Raw genomic sequence first — 20,903 nt, 5'->3', positions numbered from 1 at the left:
TGCTCGTAGACTCTGTCAAACATCAGTTCAGTGAGGTTTGCAGAGTCACTGAAGAAATCTGTCTGTGAGAATGGATGCAATAAGGACCATAGCTGTTCACTTTTCTGCTAGAGAAGAAGCTGCTGTGCCTATGAAGGGTAGCAAGCGTGTATGGAGGCAGTTTTTTTTTCTTCCCCCCTCAACAGATTGGAGCTATGAGAAAAGGTAACATAGCAAAGCACAAAGCAAAACTGTCTTTCCTCATGCCCAGTTGGGCCTAACGTGCACAACATGGTCTTGTTTTCAGTTCTCACATGGAATTTTAATTGTGGATTATGGCAGAGAGTGATAAAGTGACTCCTCTAAAAAGGTGTCTAATACTGAGTAACTGTGTTCTGGTACAATACAGGAAAACAAACGATCTAAATGATTATTTTATGGCATGTGGTGTGAAATGTAGACCAGTCCTCAGGGTCACTGTGGTGTCACTTTGTTCTTTGCTACATGTTATGAACCAACTTCTGCTCTCTGATACACTTGCATAATTCTTACTGATATCAACTGAAGTTGCCTCCAGCTCTCCAAGATTAGAATTCGGAGTGGCACATTTATGTATTAAAAAACCACCATAAAGGCATTTTTAAACTGTAAAATGTTTTTAAAAGTTGGTAACCTTTCTGGTAGTAAGAAGTTTTGTTCGCATCAGTCTCTGCTGATTTCTTAGCATTAAAGGGCATGAGTAGGCCTTAATCTAACACTTTAGATTGGTGAACGCACAGTATGAGCGCACTCAGTCTGATGCTATCAAAATAATTAATACTAATTTCCAGTATTAACCCTGTCAAACTTTCTACCCCTCTTGGCTAGAACTGCGTAGGTTTGAAAAATTAAGGGCGCACGCTCTATGGCAATAGGAGAATGTATAAAACAACAGTAAAATATTCACTAGCAATAAAGTTTTCAGCATCTGATGCTTCCGGATACTTGCAGCTACTATTGTCTTAATGCTGTATCAAACAGCTATTGCTGGTAACGCACATTGACTACAGAACTTCTTCCTTTAAGCAGGCAAGCCTTAAAGAAGCAAGCAAACTAAGTGGGGCAGACTTCATAGCCCTCTTTTGAAATGAACGCCTTAGTAGCTATGCCACCCTGATTACAAATCCAGGGCATGCAGTGGAAAACTGAACCAAAGGGAAGTCTGCTAATTCGATTGTGTTTAATAACCCAATCAGTATGTTAATGGTCTCCCACTAATATTTTCCTGTCTTAGCAAGAAATGTATGCATACTTAACCCGCAACTAAAAGCATTTCACTTTTCTAAATGAAAGGATCATGTCACATGGAGTTGTGTGACTGCAGTTGGTTTAGGCTGTTCTAAAAATTGACAGAAGGCTCCAAATATGTGATAAAACAGATGCCAAAGATGGGAAAAATCCTCATGCAAATCTACCGTGTCCACTACACTAGGAGTCAAAGAAGTGCTCTTAATATTTCTATGCCCAGACATCTAAGCCTAGCTGTTGAACTATTTAACCCCTGTTTGGCCCTGATTTATTTAAGAATTCACCTGCTATTCCAGCTTCCATCTGCCACCTATTAATGTCTGAGATGCACAACACATGGTCTTATTTTTGCCTATCATGTTTTATATATAGAAATGGAAGCATTGCATCTGTAAGTGGTTGAGGAGGAAGAGAGAGTATCACATAGTAACATGCTTTTTTAAAAACCAAATTACAAAAGCAGATTTCTATTAAATCATCCTCATTGAGCTGAGTTTTAAAGCACAAAATTCTGGCTTCAGCTTTTTTTTTTTTTTTTTATTACTGTTAAAACAAGAACTAAAGGGAAGAGTTAATATATTTAGAGAAATCTGCAGTACTCTATATATTTTAAATGAACTCTTTCATTGTGTATTGAATTTCACATATAACACTTGCATTGTAATGCAGAGTGATTCTGCTTTGTTGTACTTAAACTTCAACTTGCAAGATCAATATCCATGTATTAAAAAAATTACTTTTGGAAAACACGCGAGTGACCAGTTCCTTCAATAATTGCTTGGGTGGGGAGAGGAAGAATAAGGTTTTTTCAATTAGTGTTTATTAATGTATGAATTTCTTTAGTGGAATAAATGGCCTTGGCACTATTGTTTGCTTTTTGTTTTGGAATACTGAACTGAATGACTAGGGTAATTGGTAACTGCTACACTGCCTCAGCCTGAGGGAATATGGCTGGAAGTGGAAGCTAGCCTGGAAATAAGGCATACATTTTTGACAGAGGATGATTAACCATTGGAACAATTTATCAAAGGTCATGGTGGATTCTTCAATCTTTAAATCAGGACTGGATGTTTTTCTAAAAATTATGATCTAGGAATTATTTTGTTGTATGGCCTATGTTATATAGGTCAGACTAGATGATCACAATAGTCCCTGCTGGCTTTGGAATCTCTGAACATCTACGCCAGTATCTTGTCTCCAACAGCACCATATTCTGTAGAGAAATGAGCAAGAAATATTATGGTGAATTATTCTGGCATAACGTGCTCATCACAGAAGCTTTTCCACACCCTCTCTCAGTTAATATCCTGAAGCAAGAGGATTTATATCCCTACATCTTGTTTATCCAGTTATATTACTTAAAAAGAGATTATTGCCACCTAACTTCCTGTCATAGCTGTCCTTGTAGCCAAATAGTAGACATGTGTGCCTTGTCCTAAGCCTGTCACCCCTGCCAGCGGAGGAGGAAAAGTGTCACATTCGCATCTTGCCATATAAAATGTACTGGTCACATGTTCATTGACACCATGTGCTACCTTCATAATACCCACTATAATGGTACAGGTAAACAGGGACAGTATACATACTAGACTTCCATTTTCTTGAAACCTAACAAATTTGAATATATATTTATTTTCAAACTAGCTGTAGTTGATGCTGCAAACTTTAGAAGCGCAGGATGCCCTAGTACAGTGGGAATTAGGGGAAAAAAGCTAGAATAGGAAACGTTCCACAATAGACAAATTCTTATATTAAACCTGGTTTTAAAAGAATGGCTGCATCTTCATTTTCTTACTAAAAATCAAGTCCACGGTTGGACAGTAGGATTTCCCCAAGGCAAAATTCCCCCCCCCCACACACACACTTCTGTTCAAAAGCTGTTTAAACATCACAGGGGTAGCACTTAATTAGAAAAATACGAAGGCTGCTGATGGAGTAAAGTTGTATAGTATTTTCAGCTGTACCCATGAACTAGAACTAGTAAAAGAAAAAAGTCTCCATGGTACAGAAACTTAAGAATATAAAAATATAACTTGTCACTTCATCTTACCAACTGTATAAAAATTACTCTTCAACACCTCACTTCAACAGATGTTACCCCAATTTGAAAATGAGGAAACCTGGGGAAAAATGAGGACACGTCGAGTGGAAGAAGCGGGCTAAAACAGAAGTACCTTTCCCAAGTGCTGTCTTCTGGACCATTATGGTAGATAACCTCTAACATAGCTATAGCTAGCCTATGCCAAAAGCATATATGTCTGCTTTGCAAAGCTGCCTGTTTTATTAATGTTCTTATACCACACTCATCAGCATGGTATCTGAAAGTGCATCAGTCCAGACCCAAGACACCAGAAGCATCAAAATTCTCACTCAGCTGCGTAGACTAACAGTATACAGAGCATCTAGGCAAGACAGAAAATCAAGGAAGTTAACAATGCTTTTATAAGGAATTTTTTAAAAAGTGCATTGAAGTGCTATATTTTTTTTAAAAATCAAGGGTACAAAAATGCACTCACCTATTTTGGATATTTACACCCATCTCCCGCCACCCATTTTACTTTTAAAACAAGATCATCAGTTTGCAGTGCTAATTAAAGTTCTTATTTATATAGAAATCTTCTTAGATACAGTAGATTAAAAACCACTAACAGGAGAAGGAAAGTCATTCAACAATTATGTGGGAAAAAAGTATCGAAGAGATTATGAATCTAAAACCTAGAAAATTAGTGTGTAAAACTTGATATGGGAAGAATTGCTACATTTCACTTGATAGTTGATTAGAAATAGCTCTGGGGCTATTATAGCTACAGTGTCCATATCAGAAACACAATAGGATGGTAGTTGATAATGAAATTGAGGCATCCCTTTTCCCTCACCTACAATACTAGCTAATTGGTAGTAGCAGAACTTGGAAAGAAGGCATGGGCTCCCTTTTGTTCATTGGTAGTAAAATAGCATCAAGATGGATAGCTTCAAAGATCTGCTGCTATCCTACCATCATATAGCAGAACCAGGTTCTATGGCACTAGTTTTCTTCAGAAACTCAGCTATTCAGAGGTAGCTAAAACAGCAAGGAGAAGTTTAAGGGAATTAAACACCTAACAAGATTGAATATGCACTACTTATTGCACTAAACTTGAAGATTTAGATTTGTGTTTTCACAAGTGTTTCATACTTACATTCACTACAATTAGTATGTAGAGTTTTTAATACAGAGAGCTGGCTGTAATACTGAAGATGCAGTCAGTTTGTTAGCAGAAACCACTTTCAGCTTCCGTCAGTCATTTTATAAAATCCAATCAATTAATCAAAGTTAATTTTGTTGCTTACATTTACTTTTTCCCCCCCAATGTAGAAAAACAGTTTCCAGCAAGATGGTTGTCTGGCCTGATTTGAGACTTATCAAAACATTTGAAATGTTCTGATAAACTCACACTGTTCGTCAAAAAGCTAGAATGTACTGCTTGGATAAAATGTGAAGAAAGAAATGAGAAAGGAGAAAGAAATGTGACAAGACCCAAGCCAATCAAGTCACCTAACCTAACCCAGCCAAGTAACACCAGCATTGAAAGGAATTACTGACAGGGAGAGTGAAATTTCAGAAAATATTCATGGCCTTTCTGCAAATGTCAGATGTTCCAACTCATATGGCACCCTTAGAAAATGAATTACAAAAAAATGCTATGGCAACTAATGAGATTAGGGGTGAAATTACCTCATTGAAAGTTAGAACAGTCAACCATGAAGAAAAGCAAGATGACCCAAAATATAGATTTAGAAACAATCTTTTCAGACTAGACATTGCTGAAGGAAATAATGTAATTAGTTTTCTTCAGAAGCAGGTCCCTGACATTGTAATTAGGGTCTCTGTTCCCAAACTTGATAGAGAAAGGCTGTTAGCCTGTCAGGCAAAAAAGGCGGGAAAATTACTCGGGCACATTCTCTTTAAATGGCTAAAATAAAATGCTGAAATCAGGCGAATAAGCAGTCACTGTGCTGCATTTTTTAAAGAGGACGGACGGCATGAAATAAGATCTCTTTCCAGAAAAGTTTTATAAGGAGGCATAAATAAAAGGTTTGAGTGTGGTTTGTGGTGATTCTCTTCTCACAGAAGAAACTCCCTCAAGCCCCAATTCCCACCTCAAAAAGAAAAAAAAGAAATCAGAAAACACTAGTCTAAGTCATCTGAACTAAAGTCTTCATTTAAAAAGTTGAAGACTATTATGCTAACAATTGTGTTTTTACTGGTATAGCTACCTCACTATTTATTACTCAAACAAACTTCCATTGACTTTAAGGGGAGCAGGATCACACTTTCGGTGTAAATTACTGAGGCCTAGATGGCGCAGAGAACTGTATGGAAACCAACCACTCACTGACTGAAGTCCAGCCCACAGTGAGGATGACCAAGAGTAACAGTGACTCTTGATTTAAGTACTTGGACAGGTGTGAAAACTGTAAAACCCATATTAAATGCTGCTCTTTTCTTTCTCTCCATAAGATACTCCCTCCACAATGCATAAACTGGGTAATGCACAGCGGATTGCATGATACTACAGTGTTCAAATGACAGGACTTCACTCTGGCAAGACCAAAATTTGACAGCTTCCTTTTCAATTGAGTTAGCTACAAAACAGTCAATGCTAAAATGGAGTACACAGTGCTGGTAGGACACCCAAAGTAATTACAGATCTGAATGTCTATAGGTCTCTTGTTCTTACAGCTCACAGAGCAGGATTATATTTTCACTTTATATTGCTTGAAGTATAGGTTTTAATGTTTTTTTTAATTTAGTTTGAAGAACATATGACAGCTGGCTTAAAAAACAGTAGTAAGGATTAGCTACAATATTAAAGGATTTCAATTTCCATTTTACAGTGTGAGAACTGTAAGAGTTCAGAAATGCTAAGATCCTAACTCATAAAAAACTTAAACAATGGTATGTTGGACTGGCTTTACTATTTTCAGCAAACAGTCAGATGAAGTCTGGTATGGATAAAAGTTTTTCCAAGTTGCTAAGCATGCAACTTCCTACAGCACGCTTAACTTCTCCACTAGTCATAGCCATTCAGTATCTTTCCACATGTGCATACAAACTATTTAGATTGACTTTTAACACTGCAGTATTCATTTTCTGTAGCTTGCTGTTAAATCTTACTTTAATACTGTTAGCAGTTCTAGAATACCAGCGATCACAGCATCTAGATACTCTTGCATGAAGTTAAAAGAAAATCCAGTTCTACAAAAGGAAGTAAAACTCTTTGCTCCTGCCCCTTGTATTAAATGTTTCTTATTTAAAAACGAGGTGTGTGTTTGGTTACTTCCAAGTACAATGGAGCTGGGTTGTTGTACAGCTCATTTGTTATAAATCCTGCAGAGAGATTGGAGATCCTTTGCAAATTTATCTTGACAGGTGTAATGGAGGCTAAGCCAGATCTCTTACATATCACAGGTAAGGACTCTCTCCGGGTTACCTTACACTCAGTTACCATGAGTTTAAGTCTGGAATCTTGCTGTAAAAACTCAGTAGCCTTCATAAGTAACATGACCAAACGTTAGAAAATGATGTATACATCATCTATGGACAGTTTATGGTGAGGAGAGATTAAGCAGCACAGATGAAATGGAAACAGACCGCTTCAGTGGATAGTTTTTTTAATAACTTTTTAGTCCAGGAAATCACAAAAAGAATTGGAAGAACTACACTCCTCCTTCTTTATAAAAGAACCTTCTCACAGAGGGAGATTGTATCTTATTCACCACTACATTAAATCCTATCATAATCACCCTTGTTTTCACAACATCTATTCTACAACATTCCATGCTCAGCTCCCAAATGTCTCTTATAAAGAGGGTGGGGATGTGCTTTAGACAGGTTAAAAATATGGTGCACCTTTACAGTATTTAAACAAATTACACCAAGTATAGTTTATACAGTTATCACATTATCTAAATATCACCTGGCAACCATACATTTTAAAAGGACTAATTATAAGAGTATGTAATACCCATGAAAGATGCTCTTAGTTACTTAAGAGCATATAAAGACCAGGATTTATTCACCCTCCAATTTGCAAATTAATCTCTCAGCTCTTCCAAGTACAATATAATCACAAAAAACTTCCCACTTCATTGCACTACTTCAACCCCCTATGCATAGAAAGGCATATTTATTCTCTGTAAGGGGGGGGTGGGAGAGAGAGGGGTACATCAAAGAAATAAAAGGAACCTCTACTATACAGGTAGTTTGGATGTCAAGTACTTGAGAGTGTTGCAGATTTTTAAGATGTCACATAATATATCCCTATACACACAAACAGATTGTGCAGGTGCAAGAGAAGTTGTACATAGGGTTCTAGACATGTTATTCTTAATCCACAAAAAATTCAGCACATTAGGGACTTGAACATTAGCACAGTGACAAGTCTATGCTAAAAGCCAATCTGGGCCATTGGAAAGTGGTGAGTGAGAATGCAAAGCACATTTCTACATTTAATGTGCAAAGGCTCTGTCCACAAATACATGCAATTTGCTTACATGAACAGTTGAAATTAAGACCAAACAGTTGGGAATGGTGGTCCTGAGAAGATATAATAACCATAAAAAAATAAATCTTTGTAAACATAAAATATGAATACAGATGGAAGAGAACATTGTTAGTAATAGTAAAAGGTAGAAACAAAGTTTTGTTAACAAGTTTCAAGTATTATTCCAGATCTGATTTCAATCCTACTCACAGGAGGAAATGCCCAGAGATTAGGAAGAGAAGTCCACACCAAAGTGTACTTTTAACAGCATTATGGATATTACCAACAGACCCATCCTTGCTGCAGCTACTTTTAAAATAAAAATATGAACAGAAATCCATTATTTTTAATTAGCATGTATATTAATATGTGCAGTATTGTATTTTTTTAGTTAATTAACAGATACAATGTGCTACATAATCCTGTGCTGCACTATAACACATAGCATAGTGTTTGTTTTTGTTTTATATTGAAGTTAAGTCTTGCTTGCAAAATAAGGCATATCTAAAACATCATATATACAGAGGTAACTTTGTACTCTTTCTTCCCATTCTACTTTGCTCTCCTGGGTATCATATTTATGAAAAGCTGGTCCAAGTCAAGTGTATGAACAAGAGTTGCCAGATGTCTAGAAAATATTTATGACATCACATTTTTATGATGCTCAGGAAATTTTCTGAACAAAACTAAGTAAAAAATAGGTGAGTGAAAAATGAAGTCGACATACTCAACATGTTAGTGACACCAATGCCCCCTTACATCTCCCCCACATCAAAAGAATTTTTCCATATTGCTAAAGTTCATCTGCGGTGGACCTTTTTGTAGATAACATTTGTTCCTTCTAGTAAAGCTGTTATATTCTGTTGACGTGACAGCCTTTCTACGCTTTTACCAATATGCACAAGCTAGAGCATAGATGCAAGATAAAACTACATGCCTAGCTAACGTACAATATCACACCAAAACTATATTAAAAAAATTGCACCAACTTGTCTTACTGTTTGCTCTATGTCAACAATATTGGTTTAGTTCTTTTCATATAAAATTGCTATACAGTTAATAAAAGCAGAAACGTGTACATCCATAAGAATTACTATCCCTAATTTGAGTCTGATTTGTAAATATTTGTTCAACTATTTGTGTTATTTAATTCTAAAAAGAAACAAAGCTACTAAATTAAAAAAAGAAACTGTTTTCCTGTATAGTGTTCCTGCAAAGCACTGTTCTGACTTGGAGCTTTGTTTAATGAATAGGAAAAAAAATTAACACAAAAAATTCTGATGAACATGTATCAGATCACCTTCTTGTTTTGTGAAAGTGGATATTTCCATCCCAACTGCCATACTAATGACAAGATAGCAGTGGACAAGTCTGAACATATGCTGAGTTTCATACTTTGATATCAAGTTCCCTGTAAAGAGCATTTCCATTTTAATTTTAGGATTTCTCTTATTTTCAGACACATTTAGTGCAAATATCTTCCTTACTGATTATTCTTAGGTCTTCCAATGTATGGCTGCTATTACTTGATTTGAGCATAGTGAAATAGCAACAATGTAATAATGAGGATGGAATGCAATGTTTGTCAGATTTTCTTTTTAAAAGGTTCTCGCTTACTCGTGTATAACTGTAAAACTCTACAAATTAAAAAGGTCACACCAGAGTACCTGATGAAAAAGTTATTGACTCCCTGCTGTGAGGGAGCAATGAAAATCCCCTGTATGATCAGTATTTCAGGCTTTCATCCCCTATCTACAGACTACAAATATTCAGACAGTTTCAATGATGGAAAGTTCAGTTCTTGAAACGTGTTTGTTCACAAATATGATTGAATTTCCTGAAATAAAAACAAAAAAGTTTTAAAATGGCTCTCAGAAACATGACACCATGAAAAGTCAAGGCCTTGCCTGCTAGAGGATATTTTAAAGTCAAACAAAGTTTAAAGCAGCAGATATACATGTTAATGCTATCAAAACCTGAAGGCATGAATGCCTGTTATTTTATGCTGAATCCTACCTTCCATAAAGTTTTGCATAACAGAATTTTTAGTATTTCTACTGCCCAACAACCGCCAATTATATTATGTACACATAAAACCTGCTAATTGCATTTCTTTCTGCAACTGCATATTTTAAAGGAGACAATTAAGACTGGACACAAACAGAATTAATCTTGCCCTGACAGACACTAGTTATTTTCAGCAGTCAGCATTATGAGAGTCACTGGGAACTGAAGTTGTTAGACAACCTTCAGCAGGTGTTAAGCTGGCTAATAAATAAATTTCAACATAAATATTCTTTGACTTCTGAGATGCCAGATGAATTTGGAATCTCTTTCTGGAAATAAAGGAGAGTGGAAAACTTTCCCACTTCTTTAGGGAGGAAGAATGCATCCTCCCAGGTGACTTGGGTTCCATAGAAGTGGCTTACTGATCATCCCGGATTATACAGGTGACAATTCTCTAAATGTACTACTTTCTTACTGTCAAGTACTTGTCTGTCCTTGTGTTCTCCCTGGTGGGTTCAGTGACCCCTAACATCTATCTGAGGCATAAGTTGAGAGTTCAACTTCAATCTGAATAGGAAAGTTTGGCAGTTGTTTTGATACTGAATCAGCTCCCCAGCACATCAAACAACAAAATTCCCCCGGCAAATGTAATGCAGCCTAGTGCTACAGATAACTCTTGTAGACATACGTCAAAGCACCTGAACTAAATCTGTGAGAAAGAAAGAGAAAGAGAAAGAAAATTTGTGGAGTAAAGATTCTGCAGAATAAACCTCGGGAAGAGGATGGGGATGAACTTTTTTTAAAATGTTTTTCTAATGATCTGGCTGTGTAAGCTGCACAGATGGATGATTTTCAGACCACAGTAGTCTGAATTAAAGGAAAATTATGGTAACTACATAGTCCTCTCAGAGGATTAGGTAGATTAATGAGCAGAAGGTCCTGCTCATTAAAGCACTTTCTCAATAGAGGGAAACTGACAGCTCTTTTTTAGGAACAGAGAACCTGAATCATTATTCAAAAAATGAGGAACAGTATTTCTGCCTACCCTCCCTGATTAATGGAGTCAATCAAATCTGAGGTAAGCAAGCTGTTTTTAAGTCCTTTAACTTTTAGCCAAATTTAAGGTTGGAGTGAGTGCAACTCCCCTGAAAATAATGGAGCTACATGGTTTTATTCTAGGTCTGAATGTGGCCCTTTGTGGGGGAAGAAGAGGGAAGGCCTTTGTGGGGAGAAAAAAAGGGAAATATATAGGGATTTCCAACTTCTGGTTATTTCTCATGCATGATCACATACCTTGAGAGGCCAGAAATTGTCCTCCGTGAACTAACTGACTGGAGTCTTTTCTTCTAACAAAAAAAGACCTCATATCCTCAGTATTTAAGGCTGCAATGGTTAGGAAATCTATGACCAAGAAATTCCCATCCAGCTGACTAGCATTTAAAGGAATCAAACCCTTCATTTAAAGATATCAAATATGCAGTCTTATGCAGCTGCTAGTGGGTGATTGGCACAAAAGGTCTGTTTTTCACACATGAATTTGGAGTCTATATTCCATAGAAGTGTTATACACTTGAAAAGTGAAGGATCCTCCTCCTGTTTTCAAGCTTAATACTTCACTTTCACCAGGAACCCAAGTTGAACTAGACCAGGGAATAAGACTCCTGGAGCCACTCTGGCAACAAGGAATGGCAAGTCATGTCAGACTCCTAAAGCTACAGGTTCTCAACCTGTTTCCAACAGCAAGATGTCAGATAACCACTTGCAATGAGAGTAATCTCATCCTCAGATGCATCCCAATATACTTGGAATCCCATGACACTTCAAAAGGAGGTAGCACAGGTACCAGAACATGATTTATGCAGTGCATTGGAGGAGAACCCAGATGCAAAGAACTAAGAAAGTCTACTTCAGTGGGAAGTGAAGATTGGGAATGGGAAGTCAGGATCAAAATTGTGCCAAACTTGGCTATTTCAGTTCACAGACTCATTTCTTTTGTTTCTACATGCATGGAGCTCTAACTCTGAGTTTCAGGTCTGTACAAAATCTCTACATATCATGTGGCTTCTACCTGGAACCATAAGACAGAGCACGCTCACTTGAAACTGGACCAACAGATGTTCCATGGTCCATGAACCTGGCATAAATTTCAATTCTGGAACAAAAACCAGACAAAATCATGCAATTTTGGTTTGTGCTGCAAAAAATAGTTTCTCAGAGCTCTAGACAGGACCCACTACTTGAGAACTACTCCTGTAAGCCTGAATTTTTGGTAGTTTTAAGTTCAATAGGGGGAAAAAAAACAAACTCACATAGCATGGTGTGCTTTAACCTGAGTCCGGCAGTTGCGCCCCCAGTAACAATCGGGACGTGATGTGACAGTCACTATAAAACAAATCACCATAATACCACATTTATTGCATAAATTAATGAATAAAGATGTAGCAGATGACAAAAATCAATGTAGCTGAAATACATTAGAATCCACTGCCGTAAATGGCTTTGCTTAGATGTTGCTGGAGACGGAAAAGGAGGCCTTTTCCAAGAAACTGCTGTAAGTTATACCAGTTTTTTAATCATTCTTTTACATAATACATATTAAAGCACATAAAAATCCATCATGAATTGGGGGCTAACATGGACCAGTCCTCTGCATAATGACTTGATCCTGCACCATTAATACCACTTGGAGTTTTGCCACTGATGTCAGTGAGAACAGGATCGGGCCTTAAATACATAAGACATCATGCACCAGTTACAGTTAAAATATACTCCAAAATAGGACTTGAGAAAAATATGTAGTGATTATTTTTCTTTCTGTAGTTTTGCCCACAGCTATAATGAATGTAAAGCTGAGCAGTCCAAAGGTGACTCCTTAAGCAGATAAAACGTTACTTATAAAAATGAAACATACTAGACTGGCCAATCTGCCCCACGCTGTGTTGAAACTCACAGTAACAGCAGTGTACTTAGCAGGTAATTGAGTGGAAAAGCTGTTGCTAACAACAAGGACTGTTTGGGAAAAAAAGGTAGCAAAGCATAACCAAGTTAAAAGTAGATTAATGGAAGGGCTCAGCTGAATCCAACAGATGGGGATACATTGGAATTGAAGGAGCTACAATTGCCTCTACTATCGTATAATGAAGGTCTACACTGCTCAACAGTTTTAGAATGCATGTTGGGATGAATTCTTGTAACCAACTAAGGACTTGGGCCATATAATCAGACATCACTCAGAAAATATGGGCACCTTATTTGCATTTAAATGTGAAATTTATTATAGCTAATTATAGTCTATAGCTAGTTCTTATTATATATTGTGCTTTACTTCTGAAGTGTTTTAATATGCGTATCTGTCCTCAAATAGTTGTTTTTTAAAATTTTAAATAACAGGCCATGTTGGAGGCAAAGAATCCTCTATGAAGACTTTGGCACTAGATGCTCTTTGAACTGACTACACATAAGCTTTACATCAACTCACAAATAAGGCAACCAACCTAAAATCTCACTCTTGCAAAGGGAACCACCAACTGACTTCAACAGGACTACACCCTAGGTATAAGGATCTGCATGGGAGTATCCCTTTAATCGAAAGAGGTTTGACTGAGTTCTCAGTCCTGCACAGTCAAGGGATCAAATTGATTTCCCCCTATTCCTCACCTGGCAATTCAGCAGCAGGAATATTCTGCCTGTACTGGTAGGCAAGCTCTCGGAAGCTCCGGAGGCCACAACAATAACAAAGCACTGTGTTCCCAGTAATTCTGTAATCTGAGGAAGAAGGGTTTGTACACAACATTAATTTAAGTGTTCTTTAATTGAATGTCTCAAAAAATGCAATAACCGCTCTGGGCATGTACACAGACAGGTTAGGAAAGCAGGATGTGTATATCGCAATCCACTATTACTTTTTGAAATGCATGCCATTCAAAATAAACATGAGAATGAAGAGACTTACCTGACAGCATAAAAGCTTCTCTTTGAAGAGCTAAGAGACTTTCATTTAACATGTTTTTCCATGTAAAACCCCTGGATGCCAGGTAATCCTGAAATGTGGAATATAAAAAGTGTATTTAGAAGAAGCTAAGCGGTATCAATGTCACAAAAAAGATAAATCTAAATAGATTTTCAAAATACATTTCATTTATATTTTTAATCTAATTTATTTACATTTCTTTAACTTGACTACCAATATTACCATTGTCAGATCACTGATACTTAAAATCAGTACTTGATGTTCATCATGGCCCTTCTCTTGCAAAGACTAGTGTAGATACTTAGCTTTAAATATTTAAGGAGTCCCATTGCAGTTAAGCACCTGTGCAGGACTTCACAGGATTGAGGCCTCAATCCTGTGAAGCGAGATCTTGGTCCACTAGAGTCATTGACAAAACTCCCATTGACTTCAGTGTGGCCAGGATTTCACCCCATGTCCTTAGCTAAAGACAACATGGATCATGGTAAGGTATATTTGGCATATACTTTGAATTAAAATTAACTTGAGTGGAGGAAAAAACTGTAATAAGTCTAATTTTATTTATAGTTTTTTTTTATTATTAATCTTTTGGACATTACACTTTTTATAGACTTTAGGAACTGTTTTTTCTAGCAAGTGCATCATTAATATGTATAAAGCAGTAACATCTGTTTGCTAAATGTATTTGAATTCCAGAAGGTGTCTATTAGTCGTTTAATTTCCAAGTGATTTCTCTGGTGTTTAACCATTGCCATACCTGCATCAGATGCGCAAGTTGGTGAAATCAATCTCCATGATTACAGAAAAAGTGATTTTTCTAGTTGCTTGGGGAAGAAAGAGCCGGGGGAGAGGAGTGCTCAGAACAGCTTGCAGCGTAGAGATTTGAACTAGAATTCTCTCCCTCTGGCACCGAAATTGAAATGGCCAAAAGATGACCCGGAAATAAATATAATACTTCTGGCTGGCCACTTGCTCAATGAGGTAAGTTTTACACTTGGTTGGCTCTGCTGAAAGTTGAAGGACTGTTTAGTTTGCCTTTCAAAGGTCATGACCCATTTGTGGCATGCCTAAAACTGCCAACCAGGACACAGCCCTATTATAAAGATTGTCAGACACATCACTGTTAGTGAACACTCCCCACCACCCAATACAAAAAGATGTTTAGTAATATCAGTTTAGTCCTGGTGCATAGCAGATGCCACAGTGACACCATGGGCCAAAATCTACCACCATTCATCATCCAGGAATTGAGTGCACTTTGAGCTTGACAGACTACAATAAGAAATCCATGTGTGTGTACATGTGCATGTACAAGTATATACACACACTCTAGACAGTAATTACACTTCACTCAGCTAATTCTCTATGTCTAAATCTTACATATGTATTTAACACAAGCTAGGCGTGTACATTATTTCATGCCACTAGCCTGCTGGGAGACTTTGGGCAAGCCACTTAATTTAGTTTCCCCATCTGTAAAATGGGAACAACACTACAGTGCATCAGAGCAAGGTATCATTGTTATATGCAGTGGAAACCTACTCATTAACATTGAGCTGTTACTGTCCATTGAAAAGAGTACAGGAGATGACACAAAGATGTGCCAACATGAAAGGCTGAGCATATTCCTGATGTCTTTATTCAATCCAAACTCACTTTGTCTTTGAAAAAAATATTTGCCTGAGTAAGAGTTAATGGATTAGGCTTATAATATTAAAGTAATGCTGAGTTTGGGGGGTGAGGAAGGAGTTATTAAATGTAAAACAAAATATAACTTAAAGAATTTGAGTTAAAGATAATGTTAGTTGTGCTTGGACACTACCTGGATCTCCAGACAGTGAATGAACAAACATCACTCAATTGCTGCCGGACCTATGCACAATGGGATGGATCAAGGAGAAGAGTGTCTCCTTCTGGATTTCTTGCTTTCAACAACTGGTGTGTCTCAGTCTCAATGTTACATATTTTCATGCTCATATCCAACATATATTTTGAAATATACCTTTAGAATATCCGACTCATAATGGTTGTTGTTTAGGATTCCATCTAAACACTTGTCACCGAGATTTATTTCTGTTAAGAAGAGGGAAAATTATCTTTGTTTTGCAATTTCTAAATAAGTTTTTCTTCTTCTGTAACAAAAATGGAGTTTTATGAATACAGTATATCAGTTTATCCAAAACACATATTGAAGCATATCAGGTAACATCTCAACTTTAGGTACTAAGCACCCCACTATTCACTATAGTCCACAGGAGCTGATGTTGCTCAGCACCTATTAACAATACAATAACCCATTAATTGTGACTCCTACTACATGTTTTAAAGTTATAGTGTAAACGTTTTTGAAGTGGGTAAGGGTCTTCTCTAACATTTTAAGATCTGGCTCTCAATGTTCTTATGCTCATTTGTATGTTTTTCTCTTTAGCCTGAAATGTTGCAAGATTCTCTTTAAAACCCAAAGTGCTATTTATAGTCACAAAAGTAATTTGCTAGCTTGCTATGACATTTCAAAGTGCTAAAGCATCTGAAAGCTAAGGATTATACATTTCAAGAGCTACATGTACTTGGAACATGACAATATAGATCCCCTCTCTTCTTCTGTGCCATGACTGTGATTGTGCTAAAGCCTAATCTGAACTACAATATTACATTTAAATTAGAAAATTAAGCTTGGCAAAACCCAAGTAACTGAGACACTATTGTATGCAGAGTGGCTAGGGCCAATACAGCAATTCTCCTGGCATACCACAGAATGGTGCCAAACAGCCAAAACATGCCATCCGAGTGCAGCCCCAGTACAAGTGACAGAACGGTTGTAGACAAACTGTGCCTGTGAACACAAAGAAAAGCCATGATCAACCCAAGGCACTCACCACTGTCATTGTATATTGATCTTACAAAGCAGCACAGGTACCCAAAGCTCACAGGGTTTAAACACAAAACACAGTACAACTAATACAAAAATCTGTCAGCTAATGCACTTTGCTCTAAGATTTAAGTCTTTCCATCCGTGCTTTAGTTAAAAAGTGCTAATATATTTCAAAAAAATTTGTATTAATTGTGCTTAGAGTAGAGATATGGGAAAAACAACCTTCCCCCCTTAAATAAACCACACAAAAGCAGGAAGACCCTTTCTTACTGTAACAGCACATGAACCAATATAGTCAGAATGTCTTTCAAATAGACCTAGGATTAGCAGTAAGAGAAGAGCCTCAAATCTGTATTTAGCATAATAAAATGTACTCACATTGCTGAGGGGCAATATTGGGATTTTGTTCACGCTCTGCTCTTCGGTCTGGCATTGGCTGAAAACAGCATGTGCATATTACATGACTTCCTTGAGAAGGACAAACATATTCCTGGACAGCTAGATTGAAAGGAAAACAAAAAAGAAATCAAAGAATGATATAATATTGGACCACAGTACCAATGAGTGTACACACACACACACACACACACACACACACACACACACACACACACACACACCCCCCCACCCCCCCCCCCGAGGAACTTGACACTTCGCAGTATCATTACACTTTTTAGAAGGCTATATGGAAAAATAGGGAAATTGGCATTAATATACTCTTTTACACTAAACTATAAAACTTGTATTTAATACAAGGAAATAACTTAAGAAACTGAAAGAACCAACTGCTCCTAAACAGTGTATTTTGGGCAACACAGCTTTAAGTTCTCTCTTTAGTTTTCTGCTTATACATTTGAGTACATACATCTTTAATCATTTACACAATGCAGACTCTAGAGTTGACAAATCAAAGCCAATGAATGATTTTTAAAATCAGCTTTGAAACAGCTTAACAAAAAGCTTGATGACTTCTTGATACCACTTTGATTTTGACAAAATCCTCAATTCTATCCACCAGCAGCAAAATCAAGATGTCAACCCATAAAATGAAGAATGGAGAACAACAAATTTCAGATGAATCTCACGTCCATCATGTGATGTTCTACAATTTATTCCCCTGCCTGGGAAATCCTACTCAACCCTAGTAATTAGTGGATTATTTATTACCCTGACCAGAGTCATCTACACTCACCCTTTATGCATTACAAATCCTGTAATCTTTTGAACCTACACCATTGGTAACTCCTATAAGGCATGTTGTAAATCTGCCTTTGTACTAGGATCTTTTGCTGAAATTCACAGACACTCATATTTTTCTATACTCCCACAAGGGTGACAGAAAATGTGCCCACTCAGCTATAATGTACAGATATTTAAAGACAAAGTACACAGTATTTGTTAAATAAATAGGAAAGGCTTGATTTAGCTCCCATTAGCCCAGAAAAGTCATCTTCACATCTCAAGACTCTATGAAAGATGCTGACTTTCACAGCACCCCAAGAAAATGTCCTTTCCTCATAAGTGGTGTTTGTGTTTCATAGTGTTCCAGTACCATGTTAACAACAAACTTTTTATCACACTGACTTGCAGAAAAGTTGGCAGACGTCGATGGTGCATCTCCCAATGCTTGCAATCCTCCTGCTTCCCCCTCTTGGCCTGGGCAAGGAAGTGGCTGAATGGAGTGTCGTCGATATCCTGGGCACTGTCTGCACACTATATAAGGCTGACTGAAAGGATGGACACAATCAGGTTACTGGATTTTATATGAATAGTACCAGAGTGGATTCAACTAGCTATTTATTTCTGGTTTTATAAAGTGTCAGCCTAAACCCAGTAGATAAAATCTGGAATTTCCTGATGTGACAATATATAGAATTTTATAAGTTCAGCAACACAGAGCAATGAAGCTAAGTACTGCACATCTAGTTCCTTTCAAATTGGAAAGGGTAAAATAAAAAGCCACAATTATTTATAACATTTCAGAAACATTCACATTTTTTAGTTCCAGAAGTGAGTGCAAGTTAGCTCTAGACTGTTATTTACAGTGCACCCACAAGGAAGCTGGATGCTTTACAGGACATACAAATAACACAATACTTGCCTTGGCTTCCAATCCAAGAAGGGTAGGATGAGGGAAAGGAGGACAAAAGGTTACAACAGTATGTGGTAACTTAGGGTCAGATCCACCACTCTGTTCCACTCCATCTCCTTGGCACCACTTTGGTAGCAGAAATTTGGCTTAGCCAGCCAACTGGGAATTCTCCTGGTATCTGGGAATCCTTCAGTAAAGTACTCACTGCCCAACACCACCCACTACTGGATCTCTGATGGAAAGGGTATGCGAGAAGTAGAAGGCAGCATGGCCGGAGCTGTATGTTGGTGATCTTGGGCTGCTTTAGCTTGTGCCAAGACCTGAATCAGCTCCCTGCTGCCTCTATAACAGCAGGGTGGACAGGTGCCTCGGGTGATTCAAATAGAGCTGACACACATGAAAGTAGAGCTCTTAACTCTGCCTGCTGCTGGATGGGTTTTTTATAGAGAGTTAAAAAATTTCTTTTGATCTAAAGATTAAATTTATTTTGCTGCATTCTCTGTTATTTAAACATAAACCTCAAATAGTTTGTTATTTCAGTCCATCTGGTGGGTTTGAAATGGTGTAGGAGATTATAGGATTAAAAGAGTGGATAATAGGGAGAAGTAAACTGAAGGAGAAATAATGGGAGGATGAGGAATATATGCATGGAAGACCTACAGAGAGATTGAGTGGCACAGAGATTGGTGTGGTAGGAAAGCAGTGGGATAAAGGTAGAAACAAAAAATAACAGCAATGATACCAAGTTTAACAAGAGTCCGGAGTTCAAGAGTCAAAAGAAGAATGAAGCCAACGACTGTCAGTCTTTAAGAGCTCCCTCTGGGCCTGAGAGCAGACAAGAACCTGAACCCACACCTTTATGCCTTCTTGCATGGTCAATGGGGAGATCCAAGGACATAAGGCCCTTCATGAGGAAGAAAAGACCAGGGTAACAGGTACAAAAATGTACTTGAAAACCAAAGGAAATTACCGTAAAACCGAACCCTGATAATGATAATGGAAACATACTGCCTGAGCTTCAAAATGAGGGATAAATAAAGATTAAATCCCAGTTTTACAAATGGTTGCAGCTAATATCGCGGGCACTCTGACCTGAAGCAAAGCCAGTGCACACCTTTTTAAATGCATATACCTGATATCTGAAGATTCACTATCTACATCTGATAACTCCAGCAGATCCTCAGAACTTCCTTCTTCATCCGAAAACGACCTTCGCACCTTTGGCTGCAACATGTCTTGAGTAATTTTGTTTCTGGCATCCATGCTACGTACATCCTCTTCATTACGACACTTATCTGCAAAAGAAACACGAGTATGAATGTGAAGAAAAAGATAGCTGTAAATCATCAAATCAGCTATTCTAAAGCAAAATCACCACCATCACCGTGCAAGTTTTAAACAATGTATACAGTATTTATAAATATTTGACTACAGTATTTATAGCTAACGTATTACAACCTAGAATGTTCATTTATCTGACATTTTATGAAGTCACAAGCACAAGACCAAAGCCTGGAGTTCTTCGTTGTAGTTCCAGCTCTGACAATGGCAGTGTATGACGTTGGGAAGTCAGTTAGGATGAAATTTTTAGAAGTAGGTGCTTAAAGTTAGACAATTAAATCCAAATTCCGGCATCTTAGTGGCTTGTTTTTTCAAAAGTATCTAACTTTGGGAAGCCTCATCTCTCAGTGCCTCTTTTTAAGAATACCTTCCCTCCCTCTCAGAATTAATTTAGCGTCAAAGCACCCTTAATATTTGTTATGTGCTTTCAGATATAGTATTACAAAAAGGTTCCTACAATAAATTGCTTTCATTCTCAGGCATTTGAGTATTACTCTTTATTCTGACATACTAACTGGGGAGAACAACTGGCAAAGTAGTAAGATGGGCAAAGAAGGTTTTATGGATAAAGATCTTTTTCTTGGTTTATATACCTATTTCACACTTAACATCTGAAACATATTGTATGTGTAAGTATATTAAACACACTTCCAACTTGCCTGGATGCTGGATCAAATAGGCTTCAACTAAGTTATTCAGTATATGGTTCTTACAGATTCGTTCAACTGGACAACGGCAAGTTGGACAGAGGGAAGATCGTTCCATCCACCCTGAGTAGCAGGCAGCACAGAAGGTGTGCATGCAGGGCTGCAAGCTGGAAACACAAAC

General features: G+C 37.4%; 1 protein-coding gene across 3 annotated transcripts in view; it reads right to left on the bottom strand.

The window, feature by feature from the left end:
• Positions 1–6,904: 6,904 nt before the first annotated feature.
• CHFR (checkpoint with forkhead and ring finger domains) overlaps positions 6,905–20,903 on the bottom strand; it is a 33,997-nt gene continuing 19,998 nt past the window's right edge. For 2 of the 3 annotated variants that reach the window (XM_067539809.1, XM_067539810.1), the window contains exons 9-18: positions 20,735–20,889; positions 19,867–20,029; positions 18,227–18,369; positions 17,021–17,140; positions 16,520–16,603; positions 15,773–15,843; positions 13,753–13,840; positions 13,458–13,565; positions 12,110–12,182; positions 6,905–7,846 (exon numbers count right to left, since the gene is read on the bottom strand). In XM_067539809.1, the coding sequence (XP_067395910.1) occupies positions 7,759–7,846; positions 12,110–12,182; positions 13,458–13,565; positions 13,753–13,840; positions 15,773–15,843; positions 16,520–16,603; positions 17,021–17,140; positions 18,227–18,369; positions 19,867–20,029; positions 20,735–20,889 (1,093 nt within the window). In that variant the 3' untranslated portion in view covers positions 6,905–7,758. Of the gene's footprint in view, positions 9,631–12,109; positions 12,183–13,457; positions 13,566–13,752; positions 13,841–15,772; positions 15,844–16,519; positions 16,604–17,020; positions 17,141–18,226; positions 18,370–19,866; positions 20,030–20,734; positions 20,890–20,903 lie in introns of all 3 variants that reach the window. The other variant, XM_067539811.1, reaches the window with a different exon arrangement.

Source organism: Emydura macquarii, unplaced genomic scaffold, assembly GCF_026122565.2.
Source record: "Emydura macquarii macquarii isolate MOO-44397 ecotype Brisbane River unplaced genomic scaffold, CSIRO-AGI_Emac_v2 contig_554, whole genome shotgun sequence".
NCBI lineage: Eukaryota > Metazoa > Chordata > Testudines > Chelidae > Emydura > Emydura macquarii.
The sequence above is the reverse complement of the archived record's forward strand: the minus strand, read 5'-3'. Positions and strand labels throughout refer to the sequence as shown.